Source organism: Odocoileus virginianus, chromosome 13, assembly GCF_023699985.2.
Source record: "Odocoileus virginianus isolate 20LAN1187 ecotype Illinois chromosome 13, Ovbor_1.2, whole genome shotgun sequence".
Taxonomy (NCBI): domain Eukaryota; kingdom Metazoa; phylum Chordata; class Mammalia; order Artiodactyla; family Cervidae; genus Odocoileus; species Odocoileus virginianus.
Window position 1 is genome coordinate 11,602,780 of NC_069686.1, and position 22,073 is coordinate 11,624,852.

The 22,073-nt window shown below is 36.7% G+C and overlaps 1 protein-coding gene across 4 annotated transcripts in view; it reads left to right on the forward strand.

Annotated features, from left to right (window-relative positions):
• SESTD1 (SEC14 and spectrin domain containing 1) overlaps nt 1-22,073 on the forward strand; it is a 139,788-nt gene that overhangs the window by 28,864 nt on the left and 88,851 nt on the right. For 3 of the 4 annotated variants that reach the window (XM_070475940.1, XM_020903883.2, XM_070475941.1), the window contains exons 2-3: nt 15,883-15,974; nt 19,832-19,940. In XM_070475940.1, the coding sequence (XP_070332041.1) occupies nt 15,920-15,974; nt 19,832-19,940 (164 nt within the window). In that variant the 5' untranslated portion in view covers nt 15,883-15,919. Of the gene's footprint in view, nt 1-15,882; nt 15,975-19,831; nt 19,953-22,073 lie in introns of those variants that run through there. The other variant, XM_070475942.1, reaches the window with a different exon arrangement.

The following is a 22,073-nucleotide window of genomic DNA, read 5'->3' on the forward strand; positions in this document are numbered from 1 at the left end:
CCAGGGAGTGAACCACATCCTTTGCACTGCAAGGCAGATCCTTAACCACTGGACCACCAGGGAAGTCCCCAGAATTGCTTATCTTTAACACAGTGAAAAAACATTAATTGGAATTCAGTGTTCATTTAGGTTTTCTGTTTGTTTTCTTTATAACCTGAGAGTGTTTAGTGTTCCAGTTACTTGGATTAGTTCTCCCCTCCCCTTTCCTCTTTAGTGTAATGTTTGTCATTTCAAATGCCATTAGAGACATTGCTTTCTGTTCAGTTTCTCTTTTAGGGTTTTTTTTTTTCTTCTGTCATTGTTAATTTTGTTATTTGAGTATGCAAATTTAGAACTTATACACATTTAGAACTATACAGAAAGGGAAGTGTTTTCCCTCCATTCTCTTCTGCTCCTTTTCCAGTGCCCCATCCTTTCTACTCATTCCCCCTTCCTTCCCATAGGCAGTTAGTCTAAGTTTGTGTTTGCACAAGATGAGCATTTATTTACATGTATATATTCTTCTTTTCTCTTTGTACAAAAAGTAGCACACTGCAGTTGTTCTTTTGCACTTTGATTTTTCCACTTATACTGGGTATCTGTATTATTTCATAGGGATCTCCATTCATTTTTAGAGTGTGACTGTTGTGTGGCTTTACCAACTGTTTACTCAGTTCTTACACTGTGGAAGTTCATGTTATTTCTAACTGTATTTTCTCATAACAAGTAATACTGAAATGAATAATCTTGCAAAACATGTTGAAAGTGTATCATTCCAGTTATTTTGTATATTTATGTTTTCTCCTTTTTTCCCCTGTATTTGTTTTGTCTGTTTCCTTAATTTAAAGAAGTCTAAGGTTTTGATTTATTTAGAAATTACCTCATTATTTTTTAATCTTTATTATTTCCATCCTTGTGTTTTGCTTTAGTTTATTGTTCTTGTTGAATTAGGAATTTATTTTTATTATTGTGAATGTTTATTTTAAATGTAATAGATTTTCCTCTTTTCAGTGAATTAAATGTATCATTTTTTAGAAAATTGTAATTTTGGTTTGTACTTTCCTGTGTCACTCAGAGGTTTTAATAGTAGATAATTAAACATTTTTGGAGTGGAATGACCTTTTGTTTTTCGATTCTGTAAGTAATGTTTGATTTTATTAGACTTGTGATCTGCCTTTGCATTATTTCTTCCTCATTTCTTTGAGAAGAGTATATGATTCCCTCCCCCTCTTTTTTTTGGTCATTATTCAGATCCTCCTGAGGATGAGTTTATCATCAAGGTATAAAGTTTGATGGGCTTTCCTGGTGGCTCAGTGGTAAATAATCTACCTGCCAATGCAGGAGACATGGGTTCCATCCCTGGGTTGGGAAGATCCCCTGGAGAAGGAAATGGTAACCCACTCCAGTATTCTTGGCTTGGAAAATCCCAGGGACAGAGGAGCCTGCAGGGCTGTACAGTCCATGGAGTTGCAAAGAGTCAGAAATGGCTTAGCAACTAAACAACAACAACAACAAAGTGTAGTATATAAGGTTTATCTTTCTATGTTATGTCAGATGTTTGTATTCTCAGCTAAATTCACGAGTGTTAGTTTTACATATTACTCAAGTTGTTTTTCTGAGTTTTATTGCATTACTTGTAGTTTTTGCCTTTGAAGGTAGTTGCTGTGGTATTTGATGCATAAGCATTCTTAATTTTATATTTTAATTGTATAATATGGCTGCTAACATTAGATGTTTCAGCTGCTTTTTTTTTTTTTTTAATTTATTTTTTTTTTCCATTTATTTTTATTAGTTGGGGGCTAATTACTTTACATCATTACAGTAGTTTTTGTTATACATTGAGATGAATTAGCCATGGATTTACATGTATTCCCCATCCCAGTCCCCCCTCCCACCTCCCTCTCCACCCGATCCCTCTGGGTCTTCCCAGTGCACCAGGCCCTAGCACTTGTCTCATGTACCCAACCTGGGCTGGTTATCTGTTTCACCCTAGATAATATACATGTTTCAATGCTGTTCTCTTGAAACATCCCACCCTCGCCTTCTCCCAGAGTCCACAAGTCTGTTCTATACATCTGAGTCTCTTTTTCTGTTTTGCATACTTGAATTCTTCAGTGTCAGGATCACTACTTTTGCTTTTTTTCTTTCTTTCTTTTTTTACTCTTTTTTTTTGTTTTTTTTGATATGCCATGGCCTCTCTCTTTAATTTTTAGTCTTTTTGATTTACTTTGTTTTAGGTTATCTTTTTTTTTTTTTTAAATTGAGGTATAGTTTAGTACAATATTATGTAAATTTTAGATATAGAACAGTGATTCACAATTTTTAAAGGTTATATTTCATTTATGGTTGTTAAGCAGTAATGGTATAGTCTCTGTGCTATACAGTATATCCTTGTAGCTTATTTTATACATAGCAGTTTGTATCTTTTAATCCTCCACCCTTATTTTATCCCACCTTTCTTAGGTTATCTCTTGCCTACAGCATTAGTTCCTTTCTAGGAGCTGTATTAAACAATTATTTAATGTTAATGATTGATGAATTCAATCTCAATTTTGTCATTGCATGTTATGTACTACTGTATGCATTGAGCCTGGCGGGCTACAGTCCATGGGGTCACAAAGACTCATACACCACTGAGTGTGTTTCACATGCATTGTTGTATTTTTTTTTGTTTCTTTGTGATGTGCTTTACTTGCATTTCCGTTTTTAAAATTTCTTTGGACATTTTGGATTTTTTTGTTTTTGTTATAGTAGCTACTTGTGCACTGACACCTTTTAAAAATAGCCTCTTCCTTGTTTTCATGTTTAATTTTCTACTGTCCTTTATTTTAGTTTTTAATGGTGTGCTTTGATCCTTACCTTATTGCTGTTTCAATAATCAATGAGTTTATTCTGTGCTTTTCTTTTTTTCTCTCCCATGTTTTTAGTTGAGTCATGCCTACTTTGCCTTCAAACCTAACTGCAGATTTGTTTTTGCACTTAGGTTTACAGTTAAATTTGTTGAATCCTCACTATCAGTCTTTGGCTGAAGTTTCCCAGTCACCTACTGGTGAGATCTGCCTCAATTTTTAGTAGATTTTTACAGAAGAGCTTGTGAACACAATTTCCCTGAGGTCTTACACATTTAAAGTTGTTTTTCTGTAGCGTTGACACTGGAAGGACAGCTTGGTTCACACTTTGTTTCCTTGCTTACAAATGTGGCCTTGTTCTTTATGTCATTTTTTTTTAGAAATCTGATAACAGTCTTAATTTTCTTGCAGTTATAAGTCATTTGATCCTTTTGTTTGAAATTCCTGGTTTCATTTTCCCTTTTATTTTTACAGTCTAATAGTTTCATTGTGATTGAAGTCTTGGGAGTTTGCTGTAGCAGGTCAATCTTCTACCTGCTAGATTCTTTTAATATATATAGTTGGGTCTTTTGTTTCTGATACACTTTCGTTTGGATTTTAGTTTTAAATATTCTGATGTTTTGTTTTTCTTCTATTGGTACTCTAGTTATACATAATTACATCTTCTTTGTCTATCATTTCAAAAGCATTCTATTTTTTACTTCATCATGTCATTTTCATCCTCTTGCTTCTTTTACTGTTTTCTTCAGTGCCTTTTATAGGTTTTATTTGTATTTATTCTTGAGCACCTTGTGATTTGATCTTCAATTCTGATAGAATTTTATCTTCTTCACCTTTATTTTTCATTTCTGTTAGCTTTTGTTCATTCTGTTTTTCAGCTTTAAATTTGTGATCCAGACTGGGTTTTGTTGTTGTTGTTGTTTATCAAATTTATGTTTAAGGAGATACAGCTGAGCCTGGAGTGTTAATGTTTTTTGCTTTGTTATTGATTTGGAGATGTATTTTTCATCAGCATAATTGTTCTGATTTAGTTTTATATTGATGAAGATAGCTCATGGTTCTGCATTCCTGTGAGCAAGGCTGATGTCTTAGGGACTTATGAGAATACTAATTTAAGAATACTGCCTCTGTAACTGTTGCAAAGTGCACTTTCCCCCCTGTCTTTATCTCCTCTTGTAGGGGAAGGATTGTATGTCCCTCCGTTTGCCTCGGTGTTCTGTTGATGGATGTCAAGGGAGATTCCTGGGAGTGGGGAGGCTCTTAGGAGGGAGTTCAGGAGGGTGATTGTCTTAGTTTTAGTCCCTGTCGTTTTAAGGATTGAAGCCATTGTAATGAATGTAAGCTGTAAAGGCATTTATTGAAAGAATGCTGGCGTTTCGCCCTACCCAGAATGGCAGCTGGGCCCTCTCGAGGTCTGAAGCCAGGGTGAGTGGTGGAGCCACCTGCTGAAGGTCACACAGCTGGTGAGGAGCAGAGGTAGGATTTGACCCCAGCTCGGTCTGACGCTAGTTCTTCCTCACGATACCCTGCTGCCTCCGCTTGTTTTCAGGGCTCCCACACACACAGTGCAGAAGTCATTAAAAATGGGAAGTGGCTGCTTTGTTGCCTCCTACCTAACTTTGTGCTGGAAGCAGGGGTCAGTTCAAGGAAGCCCTTTTAAACTTACCTCTTTTCTCTGTAAAGTAAATAATTGATATAGCTTCTCACTTTAGAAAATTTAATTTTGTATGTTGTGTGTCCCAACAGAAAAATAGTATTCTTTCTAATTGCTGTTGCCATTATCTCCCTTCCAGAATATAGTATTAGTTGATGGCAAAGGTGATATTGTTTCAATTATTAGAAATACTTGCTGTCAAAAGCTTCTTTTTTGGCTATCCAGAGGAGTCTGAAATTTCTTCTGTGATTGTTTCATGGGTTCTACAGATCAGATGATCTGCCAAGTGAGATGTGGGTGCCGAGTCAGGAGCCATTTAAATATTGCAAGAAAGAATTAGGAACTGGGAAGTATTTTATAGATGTTAAAGGGAGAAAGTGAGGTGGAGGAGGGCTGATGATGAATGCTGTAATTAAAGTGGAGATACAACTTTCGAAAATGAAAAAGTGCTCATGTTAAATAGTGACTTTTCCCAAGTGTTGAAAATAGATAATGAAAACTCACTTGGACTATAAATGTAGTAAAGTTAAACAAGCCATTTCTAAAAGCCAAAATTAAGAGTTGGCTCAGCATAAAGAAGTCTTTATAAAATGCCTCTCTTCATTCATGATCCCGATGGGCCAGGCCCCAAGATGTTTCAGTAAAGGTCCCTGAACTGTGTAATTTAATATTCTCTACAGAGTAAATGCGTGCTCTATTCATAGTGCTTTGTCAGGTAAAATTATTAAACTTGTTTTTCCCTTGTTTCTTCTCCTTCTTCCTAATTATTCTGCCCAGTGACACCTAAATGAGAAAGCTGGCAGGATTGTAAGAAGGGAGTTTATTCAACGAATATTTATTGTGCGTTGGTTATGTGCCAGGCTTTGTCCTGGGCAAACAAGTAGACACATTCAAACGGCTGAGCTAACACCTACTTGAGATTTCAGAAGTAAGTTTTTTGGCTCTACTGACTGTATAGGTAAAACAAATTGTTATTAAATTTGAAACATGGTCTTATGTGTTAATGTGTTGTATGCAAAACCTTTGGACTCTCATTCTTTTCTGAGTCAAACAATATGGTACTTAATTGACTCTCCACCTAAGAGCTCTTCCTGTCTTCTGACCAGCCATTCTGTTCATCCATCACAGTGAATGCCTATTGTGGACATATATTTTGCTTTTCTTAATAATTTAATTACTTATGAAAGAGTATGATACAGTGAGAGGGAGACTTCTGAAAAAATGCCTTGAGTCACAAAGTGAGATGGATGTAAAGGGGCAGGAAAGAAGTCTGCAGTGCCGACACAGTGCTGAGAGTAGGCATCTGCCTGCCTGCCTTCTTTTTATCTTCTGGTTATTACATGTGTCAGAATTGGTCTCTTCCTCCTCAACAGTCTTAGTTGGAGACCAAGTACTCAGATCTTTCTACGTAAAGAACTTTAGGATATGATGGTGAATATGTGAAAATTTTTAAAAATTATGGGTAGCCTGTTTCCTGTCTCTTGGTTTTGAAATAAGGAAAATATTGCTAAATGTAAAAATCTTGTTAAGGATTGTGACTTCCTCTTTTACAGTATTGGTATGTTTAAAGACTTAGTTTTGTTAATTTCATCTTGGGCATTTTCAAAGATGCAGGAGCAGAGAGAGTAGTAAAATGAACCACTGTTTACCCATTATCTGTTGACTCTCAACAGTTATCAATGTGACCAGTTCTACTCCATGTATATCCCCCCTCCCCATCATGGATGCAAATCCCAGACATATTTTGTTTGTGAGTGTTAAAGTGTCATCAACAAAAGATAAGGCACTGTTTTTAATAAACATAAACTCACTGTCATTACATCTTAAAAAAGTGAGCAGTTCTATTTGAGACATGTTTGAAGACCCTCCTTATTCATATCATAATATAGGTCACTATGTTAAACAAGAGCATGAGAAGTAATGGCACTTAGGCTTTGGATTCAGCATTAGGTTTAAATGCCAGTTTTGCTGCTTTTCAACTGCATGAGCTTAGGCTGGTTAAGTTCTCTTCATCTCACTTAGCCTCAGTTTCCTTAGCTGTTAAGTGGAAATAACAGTAATCCTGGTCTTAGAGTTGTGAGTTATAAATGAAGCAATGAAGGTGAAGTGACTAGAATATTGTTTTATTATTATATATAGAACATTTTTCAATAATACTAGTCGTTATTTTATTTGGAGGTATAAGGAGATGTACCTTACATACCTAGGCTTCCCAGGTGGCTCAGTGGTAAAGAATCTGCCTGCCAGTGAAGGAGATGCAGGAGCTACGGGTTCAACCCCTGGGTTGGGAAGAGCCCCTGGCGTAGTAGTGGCAACCCACGCCAGAATTTTTGCCTGTAGAGTCCCATGGACAGAGGAACCTGGCAGACTGCAGTCCACGGGGTTGCAGAGAGTTGGACATGACAGAGCATGCATGAGGAAATACACAGATAGCTGATTTCACATTCCACCTTCCAAGTGCAGGTTATGTTTTAAGGTGATTTGCATTCAGTGATCCTCTAAGCCTCTGATTTTTATGGGATGCTGAAAAGTCTTAGTATTATTTTAATTCAGGCATATTTTACACTTTTCTCAAAAGCAGATTTGTTTTAGGACATATGATACTGTTGAAAGAAACAAGTATTTAATCTTTACTCAAATCTTGGATGTTTTTATGTATATTTGTGTGAAAGCTTTGAGATACCCTAAGGGACCATTCTTTATTTTTAAAATTTTGTTTATTTATTTATTTTGGTTACACTACATCTTCTTTGCTTTCTCCAGTCGCTGCGAACAGGCGCTGCTCTTCATCGCAGTGCTCAGGCTTCTCATTGCTGCGGCTTCTCTTGTTGCAGAGGACAGGCTTTAGGCGCACGGGCTCCAATACTTGCCGCGTGTGGCTCGTGGGCTGGTGAGCGCAGGCTCGGAAGTTGTGGCCCAGGGACTTAGTTGCTCCGTAGTATGAGGGATCCTCCCGGACCAGGGATTGAACCTGTGTGCCCTGGGTTAAAAGTAAAAAGCCGATCTGAATGCCCTTTTGTAGTGCCAGTTTACTTACGGTGATAGTTTGGACAACTGTAGAGTAAGAGTGGTATCAGTGTTATTGCTTACACTCTCCTTTCTTCCCTCTATTTAATCCATTTAATCTTTTCTTCTTATTTTACACCATCCAGAATGTACAGTGTTGAAAGAAATTTGTAGCTGAAGTTCTTTCATAGCAGGGTATTCTTAATTACAGTGTAAGTTGGGGATAAATTGTTCAGCATAAACAGTTCAGTTTATAGACTTTCTGGAACAAATGCTTACATATTTTTAGTTTTTATTTTTAATAGTTGAAATGCACATCACTTTCATCCAGATTTTCCTGATTTATAAAATGTTCAGTTCTGTTTTTTAAATTATTTTTTGATAGCTTTATTAAAGTAAAATTTATGGTCCTAAAATTCACCCATTCTAAGGCTGCAATTCAGTGATTCTTTAACACATTTTTGACTAGGGGATTTTTGCAGAAACTAATGCCTGCGGCTGGTGATTTGTTATGAAAGTGAATATTGAAATGTCTGTGGTCAGTAACATTTGGGTAACAGAAGATGTAGTAATACATCTCTGGTAATACGTTAATAGAGTTATAGAATCATGACTGCAATTTGATTTCACATTTCCATCACCCCAAAAAAGAATCCTTTGCCCATTACTAATCATGCCCCATACCTAACCCAGATCCAGGCGGCCATTAATTTGCTTTGTTTCTATGGGTTTGCCTGTTTTGGGTATTTCATAAAAATGGAATCATGCAGTTTGTGACCTTTTGTGTCTGGTTTCTTTCACTTAGCATAATTTTTTTTTTTTAGCATAATGTTTTATGGTTCATCCATGCTGTATCATGTATCTGTATTTCAATCCTTTTTTAATTGCTGAGTAATGTTCTATTGTATGGGTGTACCATATTTTGTTTATTCATTCAGAATTGATGGACATTTGAGTTGTTTTCATGTCTTTAGTGTTGTGAATAATACTGCTGTGAACATTTGTGAGTAAGTTTTTGTGGGGACATTTATTTTAAGAAACTGTTCACATATGTAGAAATAATGGTTCTCTGTTAATTCATGTGTTTTCAATTTTGATTTTATTATGTGACAGTATAGTGGAGAGAAGCTCTGTACAGGGTTTTAGGAATCTGAGTTTCATGTTATTACTCAACATGCTGTTCAGTGTTTGAACAGTAAATCTGTGTTTATAGATCTCAGTTTCTGCTCTAGATTGAATCTTTGTGTCCTCGCCAAAATTAATATATTGAAAACTAATTGCGAGTGTGATAGTATTTGGGTGGGCCTTAGGAGGTGATTAGTACACTTCTAAGAGAAACCCCAGGGAGCTCCCTTGCCCTCCTACCAAGTAAGGACGTAGAGGATGGCCCCCCAAGAACCAGGAAGGGGCCCTCATCAGACACTGGATCTGTCTGTGCCTTGATCATGGACTTCTCAGACTCCAGAACCATGGGAGATAAATTTATTTATAAGCACCCACTTTATGGTATTTTTGTTTTAGCAGCCTGAACGAAACTGTGAAAAATATATTTGTTGTTTATAAGCCATTGAATCTATGCTATTTCTATTTTAACAGCCCGCATGTACTAAGACAGTTTCCGTATCAGTAAGGTGAAAAAGTTGAAGTAGATGCCCTCTGTGGTTCTAATCACTGGTTTTGAATCTATTCGTTTTTGTCTGACCTTGGACAAATTACTTAATTTCTCTGTGCCTCAGTCTTCCCATCAGAAAAAATGGGGATATTAATGTAATTATGGCTTCCCTGTGGCTCAGATGGTAAAGAATCTACCTGCAATGCATATAGTTATGTTGTTTTGAGAGGGAAATTATATTCTTGAAACTTGAAAAAAAATGCCAAGATGTATTAAGCTACTTGTGATATGTTTGTGCCTGTTTTAGTGTGTTGTACCAAGAAGGCCTCAGTGGTAGAAAGCTGAGTAGTAGCTGATGGAGGAAGGAAAATTGAACTGTTAAAAAATAGATGCCATTGAGTGCTTACATTCTAGAGTCTACTAAACACTGCACCTGTATTAGCTCACCTAATCCTGGGTCTGGTGAGTTAGATTCAGTGACTGTGCCCATAAAAGAAAAATAAAGTAGTTGTCCAAACCACCTAGCTAGTAAGTGGCTGCCTCCTAGTCAAGGAGGCCTAGGCCATGATGTTTACCACTGCACCAAACTGCCTTTCTGGGAGAACAGCTCCCCGGGACAGAGCCCCAGGGCAGAAAGGGGTGCAGTGGGGAGGACTTTGCTTGGGAAAGATACCTAGTGTTGTTAGCAGGCCTTCTGAGGGAAAAAGAGGTGCTCATATTGTACATAGTTTTCCGTATGTCTTGTATTACTTGGCTGCATGTATAATTCTGATGTGACTGTTTAGTTAACTGAACACGTTAAGGGATTTGCAGTATGTTCAGTATTGTTTTTGTGTTTTTGCCTCAAAAGTACATTGTAATATACACTTTTTTTTTTTTTTTAATGGACTTTTTGTCTGATGGAAAATAACTTTCACGTGTTCCACTGGCTTCTTTCTACTTGGGTAATGCCATGATTTCTATTTTGTGAACAGTTTTCCATATCTTTAGTTAAATTTATATTTTTTTAACTTTTCTTTTGTACTATTATACATTTTAAACTTTTTTCCAGTGTGCTATTTGATATGTACCAAATGTTTTCCATTATATAAACAAAAATTAGGAACCTAATGATACTTTTGTTCAATCCGTTAGATGATTATATGTCTGAATTAGATTTAACCTGAGATTATCTCAATGAAAGGTGGTATGTATGTCTTTGCTGAATATAGAATAGGAACACTTCTTTCTAGGATAAAGGTCAGTAGAGAACAGATTTAGTGATGACCCAGAGAAATTTTGAGATAAAGAGGTAAGGAGGAGACCCCTACAGCAGATAAAGAGAAGTTGGGATCTAGAAATAGATCATTTGAGTCTGTTATCACATGCTGCCCCTGATGACTGAGACAGCCCTGTTCCGCAGCAGTGAACCCAGTGGACACACCCGTTGCCCTGGGGAAGGAAGCTGCACAGGCTTCTTGGAGCTCAGTGCGATACTCAGGTTCAAAAGCTGTGATGAAGAGAGTTCACTTCAGAGAGCCAAGACTCTCTAGCCCTGGGGTACTCTAGAGCTGGGGATGCCAGAAATGTCTTTACTGGAATTCCATCAGCCTCATTCACTTCTCTAAAGCAGTATTCGTTTTGCTGCCCCTGTTTGGGCGAGGAAGGATTTACTTATGAATTAACACAGATAGGAAAAGCCAAAAATTTGAAAAAGTCATACAATAAAGGACTTTCTGAAGCTGAACCTTCAAAAAATGAAGGTTTACAGTTGCTAAGGACTTGGTAGACTAGCTCAAGAGGTGAGGAAGTCCTTAAAGAACTGAGTTCCCTTTGTGCAAACTCGGGTCTGACTCCTGAGGAGAAGGAGCAGCAAGGGTGATGTAGGGGTACTCGCTTGTATTGTTTTTGAAAAGAGTTTTTAAGTGGCAGGCTATCGTTACCATGAGCTTTAAAATTTTTGACATTTAAATACAGTGTAGGACTTTTCAAGTCCCATTGGACCTTTACTGTAGAGTTTTCTTGTCTTTCAAAGTAGGTTATGTTTTCATAAAAAACCTGGAACTTTCTCTCTTCATCCCTTTCTTCTTTTCTCCCTCCCTCACGGAATAAACTAAGTAGTCCCGACCCTTCTGTAAAAATGGTGTCAAACAGGATACTTCAGGTTTCAATTTTATTTAGAAGAATTACTGTTTTGGATAGATCTGTATTGTTGTGAAAGTTAAGCATTTTAAAATTTTCATTTGAAGTCTATCTAAAAGGCTTGTTTTTTTTTTTTTCAGAATTGTCAATGTTATCGTAAACCCAGATTAATAATCATACATTGGCACCTACGGTAACAAAAATGACATGTGTTCTGAACTGTTGATCTGCTTTATTGATATATTTTTGTAAAGTTGAGTAATATTTATTTCTGCATAATTTTACATATGGATATGTAGGGTGATGTGCCCAGCTAGGTAATACTTAGTACCTCTATGGTGTGCTTATTTGTTTTCATCTAAGGTTGCTCTTGCTTTGTAACAATAGTTGAAAGTATTTGTAATCTGAATTTAAGGACAGCTATAGTATTTCTTCTGGAAATAGAAGGCTAAGGGAGCAAGCCTGCATTCTGATTTTGTTCATTGCCATTATGTGTCTACATGATGTAGACTCATTCGAGAAGATTTAGTTAGCCTTCGGCTATCCTAATGGGTTTTCAGTGGTTGTTAAAAATGCTCTTCGAAGAATAACTAAATTTTCCAAATAAACTGGTTGATTTATACTCAGTGAAGGAGGAGTTCCAGTGCACCCATTCATGTCATCAGTTACAGTCTCTTATGAAGTGTAATTTGCACAGTCTTGATTAAAAGCCCCGAAACTCTCTTTTCCTGCTGCTTAACACATCCTCTGCTGCCCTCTAACGGCTTCCCATCGGTAGAACCCATTGTGGGCCCCCTTACCGTAGTCATAGACCTGCCTTTCTCCAGCATCTGGTGATTATGTAGCTGCTGGATCCCTGGGGAATGGTCCCAGTAGAAGAAGCTGGAAGGAGCTGCTTTGAAGGAAAAGTATGCTCATGTGATCTGTGATCATACCACGAGGTGTTGATGGTCAAATAGTTGTGATGATAGGACTCCTAGGGTGTGTGTTTCACTTTACTGTTCGTAAATTTACTGTTTGTAAATTACTGTTCATTTGTTTGTTGATTTATCCATGCATCAATGAAATATATTATGAATGCCAAGGATATCCAGAGCATCTTGCCTTGATTCAATCTAGTAGATGCTTATTGTAGATTTGTTAAGTGAGTGAATGAATGAGTAAATAAATATGAAGATAAATGGGACTTGATCTCTCCTTGGGGAGGCAAAATATCAGTTTAACTACTTAGTTGCCCCAGCTTTCCTATTTTTTTTTTTAACCTCTTCAAGATCTTAAGATGTTCAAACTAGAAGACAGATACAAATTTCCATTGAAACCTAGTCTCTCTATATTTTTCAAAGTTTCTCAGAATTCATCATCTCTAACTGTAGACGGGCTCTGTTTTCAGATAGGATTTATTTTGCACCCAGGAATGAGAATTTACTTCAATGTTTCTTGCTTTTGGTTGGTGGCAGCATGCAGTCATGGTTGCACATTTTCCTATATATTCACCAGTCTCCAAGGCAATCTCACCTGCTATGAACTGGCTTTCTGCTTCTTTTATGAATAATAACTTGTGACTTAATTTATCTGGCTTGTTTTAAATACCATATATGAAATATGACATGTTTGTGTTAAGCACATTGCGAATTGTTGAATTTTCTGCTATTTTTTTTAGCCTGCTTCACTTGGCAAGTTATTTTAAAAAACTTATTTTCCTTGCCACTTTCCATTAACTCATATCAGGTATATGCCTGTCATTGACTTCATTCCTTGTTCAAGAAATATTTCACTCAGGTATGTTTAGGTTCAATAAGTTTCTAGTGAAAAATCAGTGATCTGGATCTACCCACTGGAGAAAAGTATGAGCAGATACCTTATATTTAACACTTATTGTGATGATAGCAGTGGATAGTGAAATTTTGCAGGATTTTCTCTTTGTTTTGTGTTGTGTTGGCTGTGAAGATGTCTTGCGGACTATCCTGAACGTTCTTTTTGGCCAACCCAATACGTTAACTATTTTATGAACTATATACAAGATAACTATAAATAGGCAGATTTGTTTTTTGTTTGTTTGTTTCTGATGACTGTGCTTGATGGACTTGAAAAATCTTAAATGACTTCTGTAAAACTAGATTTAATTGGAACTAGTAGTACAGTAATCATGACTTTTCATTACCCACCTCTTTTATGATAACAATGAAAGAGATTGGTGGAAAGGAGACTAGAAGGGAGGAAGATATAAAAAGTAAACATTACCGCTTTCATCTCTTTGACTGCTTCACATTTTATTCATCAGTTTGATCTTGGCCCACACATCCAAAACCCACATTTCTCATTACTTTAGATTACTTTTTCATCACTTTCGAGATGTTCTTGAAACATCATCACTTTCAAGATGGTGTTGGAGAAGACTCTTGAGAGTCCCTTGGACTGCAAGGAGATCCAGCCAGTCCATCCTAAAGGAGATCAGTCCTGGGTGTTCACTGGAAGGACTGATGTTGAAGCTGAAACTCCAATACTTTGGCCACCTCATGAGAAGAGTTGACTCACTGGAAAAGACCCTGATGCTGGGAGGGATTGGGAGCAGGAGGAGAAGGGGAAGACAGAGGATGAGATGGCTGGATGGCATCACCGACTCGATGGGTATGGGTTTGGGTAGACTCCGGGAGTTGGTGATGGACAGGGAGGCCTGGCGTGCTGCAGTCCATGGTGTTGCAAAGAGTCGGACATGACTGAGCGACTGAACTGAAGTGATTGTGACAAGGCTTAAAACATCAGTGTTCATTCAGAATAAGTAACAGCAGGATGGGGGGGGGGGGACCCACAAAGAGCAGTCAGTGGCATTGAGTGATTGCATATATGACCTACCAGACTCTGAACTGCAGTTTTGCTTCCTGTACCGGTCAAGTTTCTCCATTGACTAAAAGAGAAGTCTGCTCTGGTAACTTAAGCAGAAATGGATTTACTAGGAGAATGTTGTATAACTCACAGAATTTATGAGGCTTAGAAAAGTGGGAAGGACCCAAAGGCAGTTGAGAAGTTGTCTGTGCTTACACCATAGGATAAGTCTGGTTAGGAAGCCGGTTCTATTGATACTTCTGTGACTGAGTTGCTCCTGTATCTTCATTACTCCCTCATGTTTCAAATTCCATTGTGGGAGCATCCCTCTGACAGCCTCAATCAGCAGTTCTCTTTTTGCCTAGGTTTCAGGGTGTCTGTGAGTTCAAAATTATTTTAATGATAATTTTTAGTGCGTCTTAATAATGCCCTTTCACCACATTGATGTTTTCACTCGTGATACAAAAGCTGGACTCCATCTTGTTCACTTGGCCGAATGTCACTGGGTGTTTTCAGGCTTGTTTGATTGGTAAACTGATGATGTGATATGGGAGCAGTGTTATGGGAACCAGATTCCCGGGGTGTGAGTCCCAACATCTCCACTTACTAGGTTTGAGATGTTGGGCCACATTTAACTTCTCTCAACTCCAGTTTACTTTTCTGTAAAATGGGATTAATAATAGTACTTACCTTATGGAAATGTTGTGAGGAGTAATCAAGTTAATACAAGTAAATCAGAACAGTGTATGCCTTGTAATAATCGCTTGCTAAATGTTAGCATTCATAACCATTGTTATCCAACGTTCACATCTGATCTTTGACAAGCTGATCACAAGAGAAAGGAGCTTAGACATGAGCCTGAGCTGTCTGCTTCTTGTAGAGCTGAAGAAAAGACTCTTCAGATCAAGATATGATCTAGAAACATGTAGTGCTGCTATTTTAGGTTAAAAATGTAAAACATGAACTTTCCCCTCATTCTTTCTACTCTTTGTATGTTAGCCTGGGCTGATGTAGAACAAAAATGAATGACCAAATTGCAAACAAATATTCAAGGATAAAACTTAAAGAGAACATATCATGTTTCTTTGACAACATATTTTCTTTTGTGCGCAGGTGCCAATAGTAGTGATTTTTTTGTTGTTGTTTAGTTGTATATGCAAAAACTGTAAAATAATACACTTCTTTTAAGTAGTCATGCTTAAATAGTCATTATCTGACAAGTGTTAAGACTACATTTCTTTCTCCAAATAATCTTGGATTTCTTTTCAAAAGACTACTTTTTTTAGGATAAGGCTGTGACTTGAGTTTTTAGCTTTAGCTGAAAGCACAGAGCTTGAAATGGAATAGGTTTATAGCGAGTATTTGCTGAATAAGTAATGTTTTGGTTTTCCAGTACTTATAAAAGTTACATTTATGCAATATTATAGTCTGTTAAGTGTGCAGTAACATGTCCAGAAAAACAATGTGTGTACCTTAATTAAAAATATTTTATTGCTGAAAACGGCTAACCATCATCTGAGCCTTCAGTGAATTGTAATCTTTCTGGTGCGATACCATCAAAGATCACTGATCACAGGCCACCATTATAAATTAGTAATAGCGAGAAATAATAGTAATAGTGAGCAACTTTGAAATGTTGCAGGAATTACCAAAATGTGACTAAGCAAATGCTTGTGAAAAAATGGCATCAATAGACTTGCTTAATACAGGGTTACCACAAGCCTTCAATTTGTAAAAAAAAATACAATAAAGTGAAGCATAATAAAAATGTATGCCTGGATATATTTCATAGAGTAATTAATACTATGCAGTTGACATTTAACTTTCTGTGTTTTCAGAGAGGAAAATTTACTGGAGGAAGTTTACTGGAGTAAAATGGAGGCCTCAGTAATATTACCCATTTTGAAGAAAAAACTAGCCTTTCTTTCAGGTATGTTTCCTCTTAAAATTGGAAGTATTTGATGTATAAACTTATGTAATCTTTTTTCTTTGATAAAGCAGAAATCCATTTCCTTTTTCTATGAAAGTTCTGTTTTAAAGGTATTTCTGAGACACCTTTTACTCAGAATGGATAGCAGTGCAAGCCAACTCTGTCACTTTTGGTGCTTGGCAGGCCAGTTTTTATTCTCTTCTGTAATTTGATTAAAATGACCTCTATAAGGTAGATATCATGATGTCTCACTTCTCATATGAAAAATGAAATAATTAATACAGGCTGAGAATAATTGACTAGCCAGCATCTAACTTACTGTTTCTGAAATACAAAGTAATTTATTTTTGTGATATCCTCTGTCCTAGCTTTTGTCTTCCATCTTTCTAGGAAGAAGAGTTATGAAATATAAGTTACATGGTTTTCTGTTTTTACTACTTGAACTTGGGTTTATACAGGCTTGAATTTACCTTCAGTTATTAACCCAAAGGCTGCATCAACTAAGAAGAGACAAAGAGAAGCTTTGAGATGTTTTACTAGTGTAAAAGCAGTGGTAACACTGGGTGTAGCAACTTTATGGAATTTTGGATCATTGAGTAAATTTGCACCTGCTTTAGAATAGGCACTGTGGCCCACCTGTTGAAGATTAGTTAAATTATTTTATTTTGTTTTTTCTGTCTTATTCTCTTTAGGTTCCATCAGAATTGTCTTGATATTGAGACTACTGTGTCCTTTTTCAATGTATATTGTATCTCTGTGATTGGCGTGTTTTTCTAGTGTACGTTATAAAAGACAAAGATTTTGAATTTCATTAGTAATATTGCTTCTCTAATATGTGTTTCTTTTTTAAAAAAATAAACTTCTCCCTTATCAGTTGACACTTAGATGTTTTCTCTATTTTTTTATGAGATGAGTGGTGGTGTAAGAAGCATTCTTAACAGTTTGTGAGTCTTATGCAGGTTCAGCAGTATGAATTCCTCCTAATGGAAGTGTTAAAGAGAATTTACATTTAAATTTGTGTTACATCTTGTCAGATTGCCCTTTAAGAATATTGTTTCAATTGTTATTTCTTTTCTCCCATCAGTGTATGAAAATAGAATAGACCCACAGATGTAAAAATAGACCCACAGATGTAAAAAACAAATTTGCAGTTACCAAAAGGGAAAGGGGAAGGATAAGTTTGAAATTTGGAATTAACAGATACACACTACTATATATGAAATACATGAACCACAAGCTCCTCCTGTGTAGCCCAGGGAACTATATTCAATATTTTAAAATAACCTATGAAGGAAAATCTGAAAGAGAATAGATATATATGTGTATAACTAAATCACTTGGCTGTGTGTCTAAAACACTGTACATCAACTATACTTCAATAAAAAAAAATGCTTATTTGCCCATATTGTTGCAAAAAAAAAAATCTTTATCAGTGATATTTTTGCATTGTTACTACACTTGTCTCTGCAGCATTTGACCCTGGTTACCATACCCAACTTGAAAGGATTTTTCTTCTTGGCATGTGCCTTCTTTTGCATTTACACTGGTGATTATTTTATTGTCCCGTAGTGAAAGCTGAGGGCATAAGGTTAAATGTAGTGCTGAATGTTAGACCTGTCGTCTGCAGGCAATTTTACAGTGGTTTAGAGTGCTACACTTCAGATATGAACCTTTTTGTTTTAGATTTGGTTTAATGTAGGGATAAAGCTTAGTGGTTTTTGAGGAGCAGATGAAACTTTTCTGAACCCAATCCCTCTTGACTTTCTCTCACTCACTCACTCACTTCAGTTGCTCAGTTGTGTCCAACTCTTTGCAACCCCATGAATAGCAGCACGCCAGGCCTCCCTGTCCATCACCAACTCCCGGAGTTTACTCACACTCATGTCCATCAAGTCGGTGATGCCATCCAGCCATCTCATCCTCTGTCTTCCCCTTCTTCTCCTGCCCCCAATCTTTCCCAGCATCAGGGTCTTTTCCAGTGAGTCAACTCCTCGAATGAGGTGGCCAAAGGATTGGAGTTTCAGCTTCAGCATCAGTCCTTCCAATGAACACCCAGGACTGATCTCCTTTAGGATGGACTGGTTGGATCTCCTTGCAGTCCAAGGGACTGTCAAGAGTCTTCTTCAACACTACAGTTCAAAAGCATCAATTCTTCAGTGCTCAGCTTTCTTCACAGTTCAACTCTCACATCCATACATGACCACTGGAAAAACCATAGCCTTGACTAGACGGACCTTTGTTGGCAAAGTAATGTCTCTGCTTTTTAATATGCTATCTAGGTTGGTCATAACTTTCCTTCCAAGGAGCAAGCGTCTTTTAATTTCATGGCCGCAGTCACCATCTGCAGTGATTTTGGAGCCCAAAGAAATAAAGTCTGACACTGTTTCCACTGTTTCCCCATCTATTTCCCATGAAGTGACTTTCTCTACTGACTGTTAATTATTTCGGTCAGTAATATACAAGCTTTTTGAATAATAGAGAAAAAATTTTCAAACCAACTTAGTCCTTCAGAAAATAGTTTGAAAACTATGGGTGCAGTTCTTTAAAAAAAAAAAAAAAGAAAAAAAAAACTTGTAAAAAAAAAAACATTTGCAGTAAGGCACTATTGATTATTAAGTTAACCATTTGAAATTGCCATTTATTGAGATTAAACAAAGTGCTTGAATATCAGTAATTTATATGGTTAACCTGATAAAAGATCATTTATGCTTTGTACTTCGTAAATTGTATCCATGTTATTTATAGGATGGAGAAGGAAATGGCAGCCCACTCCAGTATTCTTGCTGGAGAATGCCGTGGTCAGAGGAGCCTGGCAGACTACAGCCCATGGGGTTGCAAAGAGTCAGACATGACTGAGCGACTAACACTACACTTTATTCATAGAAATCATTATTTTTTTTTTTCATTTCACTTCTTTCAGTTTTTAGTGAAAGAGATCATATAAAATTGTTTCCTTTAGTATTTACTGGTTTTTACATTTCTAAAATTGCTATAAATGTCAGTTGGGTTAAAAGATGGACTTCAGCGTGAAAACCAGTCATGTGGGGAGCTTTGAAGAAAGCTGTGTGTATATAAAGTACTAGTTATATTTCCATGTTTATGGAAAATCAATGAGGACTTAAACGTCTGTGAAATGCACATACACTCCACTTCCTGGCTTTCAGGCTTCTATATGCAGGTTCCATACACTCCTCTCAGCTGGACAGCGTTTTCCCTTTATTGCCTCATGAACAGAGGATCCTGTGTGACCTTTGTGAGTTACCTTAGATCATTCCTTGTCACAGCATGCTCTTTTGGCTAGGTCTATAAATTCTATCCATTTCTCTTAAGTTTTTAACTTTTCTATGAACCATTATACATTTATTACGGCTTTTATGTTCTCCAGTTTCTAAATCCCTATTTATAATATTTTATATTTTGTACAGCACAGCCTAGCAAGCTGTCATATTTCATACTGTTATTTCTTATGACAAAGTTTTTCTTCCTAGATTGATTAGAAATTTATTTTGTTTCACTTGTAAATGCTTACTGTGCTGGGCACACAACAGGTGTTCGATGAATTGATTACAATCAGAAGCAGATTGAATGGAAGAAATTAAACAAAATGGTAATTGCTATGTTTAAGTGAAGACTTCATGGGTGCATTTTTTTCCTCTCATTTTTTTCTAAATTTTGTATAATTTTACTGCACTACTATAAACATTTATAATATATAAAATAAACAGCCATTACATAGTTTTTTACTTATGTCTTAACCTTGAAATTGTTTTTGTAACTTTGAACTCAATTATATATTATTCATTTAGTGCTTCAGTATCTCTTACATGTTAAATTTACATATTTTTTTTCTTTAATAGGAGGAAAGGACAGACGAAGTGGCCTCATTCTGACAATTCCATTATGCCTAGAACAGACAAATATGGATGAACTGAGTGTCACCTTAGACTACCTACTCAGCATTCCAAGGTGACTCTAAAGGTGTCTTTTCTTACATTTCAGTATGTTTTCATTTACTTACTAATGACTCCTGCCATTGTTAAACTACAGTTTGTTGTCTTATTTGCTTTTATTATCAGTGAAATTATAGTCGGAACACGAGAGTCAATAGTATACAATGCCACAGCAGATGAAATAAAGACACTTCATGTTCCTGGTACCTGAATGATAACAGATTTCTAAAATGTGTGTGCTGCCACCTTTTAAGGGATACAGAGATTGAGCGTCTGTCCATGTGCCATGTAATTTGAGAAAACTTAGAAAAGGGAATCTTGTTTTTAGGAAGCCATTTAGATATAACTGAGCCTCTGGTGGCTCAGACAGTAAAGAGTCTGCCTGCAGTGTGGGAGACCTGGGTTCAATCCCTGTGTCGGGAAGGAAATGGCAACCCACTCCAGGATTCTTACCTGGAGAATCCCATGGACATGGGGTTGCAAGGAGTCAGACAAGACTGAGCGACTTCACTTTCACTTTCTTTAGATATAACTATATAGATATAAATATATCTGTGTTTTTTAATATATTGGATGAAGGCTGTTTGGAGTTTAGAACATTTTTAAAAATGCAGAAATGTTTATATTTTAATCCAAAGAGGTTGGATTTTTAATTTTTGTATTTCTTGGGTGAAGACAAACCCTAACTCTTTGTATATGCTTGAGCCTACCCATCACTACAACAGCAACAGACAAACCCTTCTCCCTTCCCTTCCCACATGTGATATTTGGGGGCTGAAGTCGGACTGCACATTAGACTCATCTGGAGATTTTTTTCAAAATTTTTATGCCTGAGCATCCACCTCCAGAGAGTCTGATCCAGTTGTTCCTGGGAATCCTTCTTATCAGAAAAAAAATTCTTTTAAGTTTCCCAGACAATTCTTATATGCAGTCAGAGTTGCAAACCATTGCAGTAATGAGGGCAGATTTCTTATGTGTGTTTGTACAATGTAGAGGTGGTAAAAGGAATAGTTACCTCTTAAATAATGCTGATAAGCTTCAGATAGTGCATTTTAAACATTTTAGTCAGAGCAGACAATTCTTTATAACTTTTTCCTGTACTTGAAATATTGACATAATAAATTATGTAATTTTAAACCACTTTGCAGAATACAGGGTTAAAATGGTGTTTTAGAACAGTTGACTTTAATCCCATCTGCTTCCAATATTGGTCTATAATGTAATGATTCTGTTGCTGAATGTTTTTCCAATATTAGGGGAATAGAGGTCTCCAGGTAAAAATTTTCAAATTTTTTGTTTTTGCTTTCTGGAAAGGAAAGTTATCAGACCTCACAATAGATAAGTACTAAATAACCTTATTAATTCTCTGAGCTGCTGACTGCTAATTTGTATTATTCTCCATTAGATTGTAAACTCCTTTTTAGGTAAACAACAGTGGGTAAATATATAACTGGCAAATTATCAAAAAAATATTCATGGTTTCATAGGTGGTTAAAAGTGCTGAGGGAACTTAGAGACCATCTGAACCAACTGCCTTATTTTCTAATTGAGGGAATTGAGACTCAGAAGTTAGTCACTTGCCCAGGATTACACAGTCAATTAACAGTAGAGCTGGGGTTAGAATCCACAGTTCCTGACAGCAAGCCACTCTTCATAGTTCAAGTGAATAGAATACAATGTAGTTGCATCTCACCCGAGGTGAGATTCTAAAGTATGGAATGTAGTGCAAAAATTACTGATAGTCAAAATCACCCTTGAAAAATGCCTAAGTAAGAATTAGAGACTTAGATGAACTATTTTTTTGTAACATGCTAGGTTTTCATCCAGAATTAGAGCATGTCATGGAGACTAAGTTCCAGAAGACACAGTTGGCTTGTGATTAGGTCTGTGATAAGAAAGTGCACACCGGTATGTACTAGGGTCACACTCAGCCTCCCAGGATGTTCATACTATACGAGGCACTGGGTAACTGAGGCTAAGGGACCAGCGGTTTCACTCATGTCTCCTGTCTTTTCACTCTGGGTGTGCAAACAAGTACAGTAGATGGCAAAATAGCCTACACTATTTAAATGTTCTCTTTCTCTCTTTCATTCTTGTATAGGTATGGTGGCTCAGCAGTCAAGAATCCACTGCCAGTGCAAGACACCCA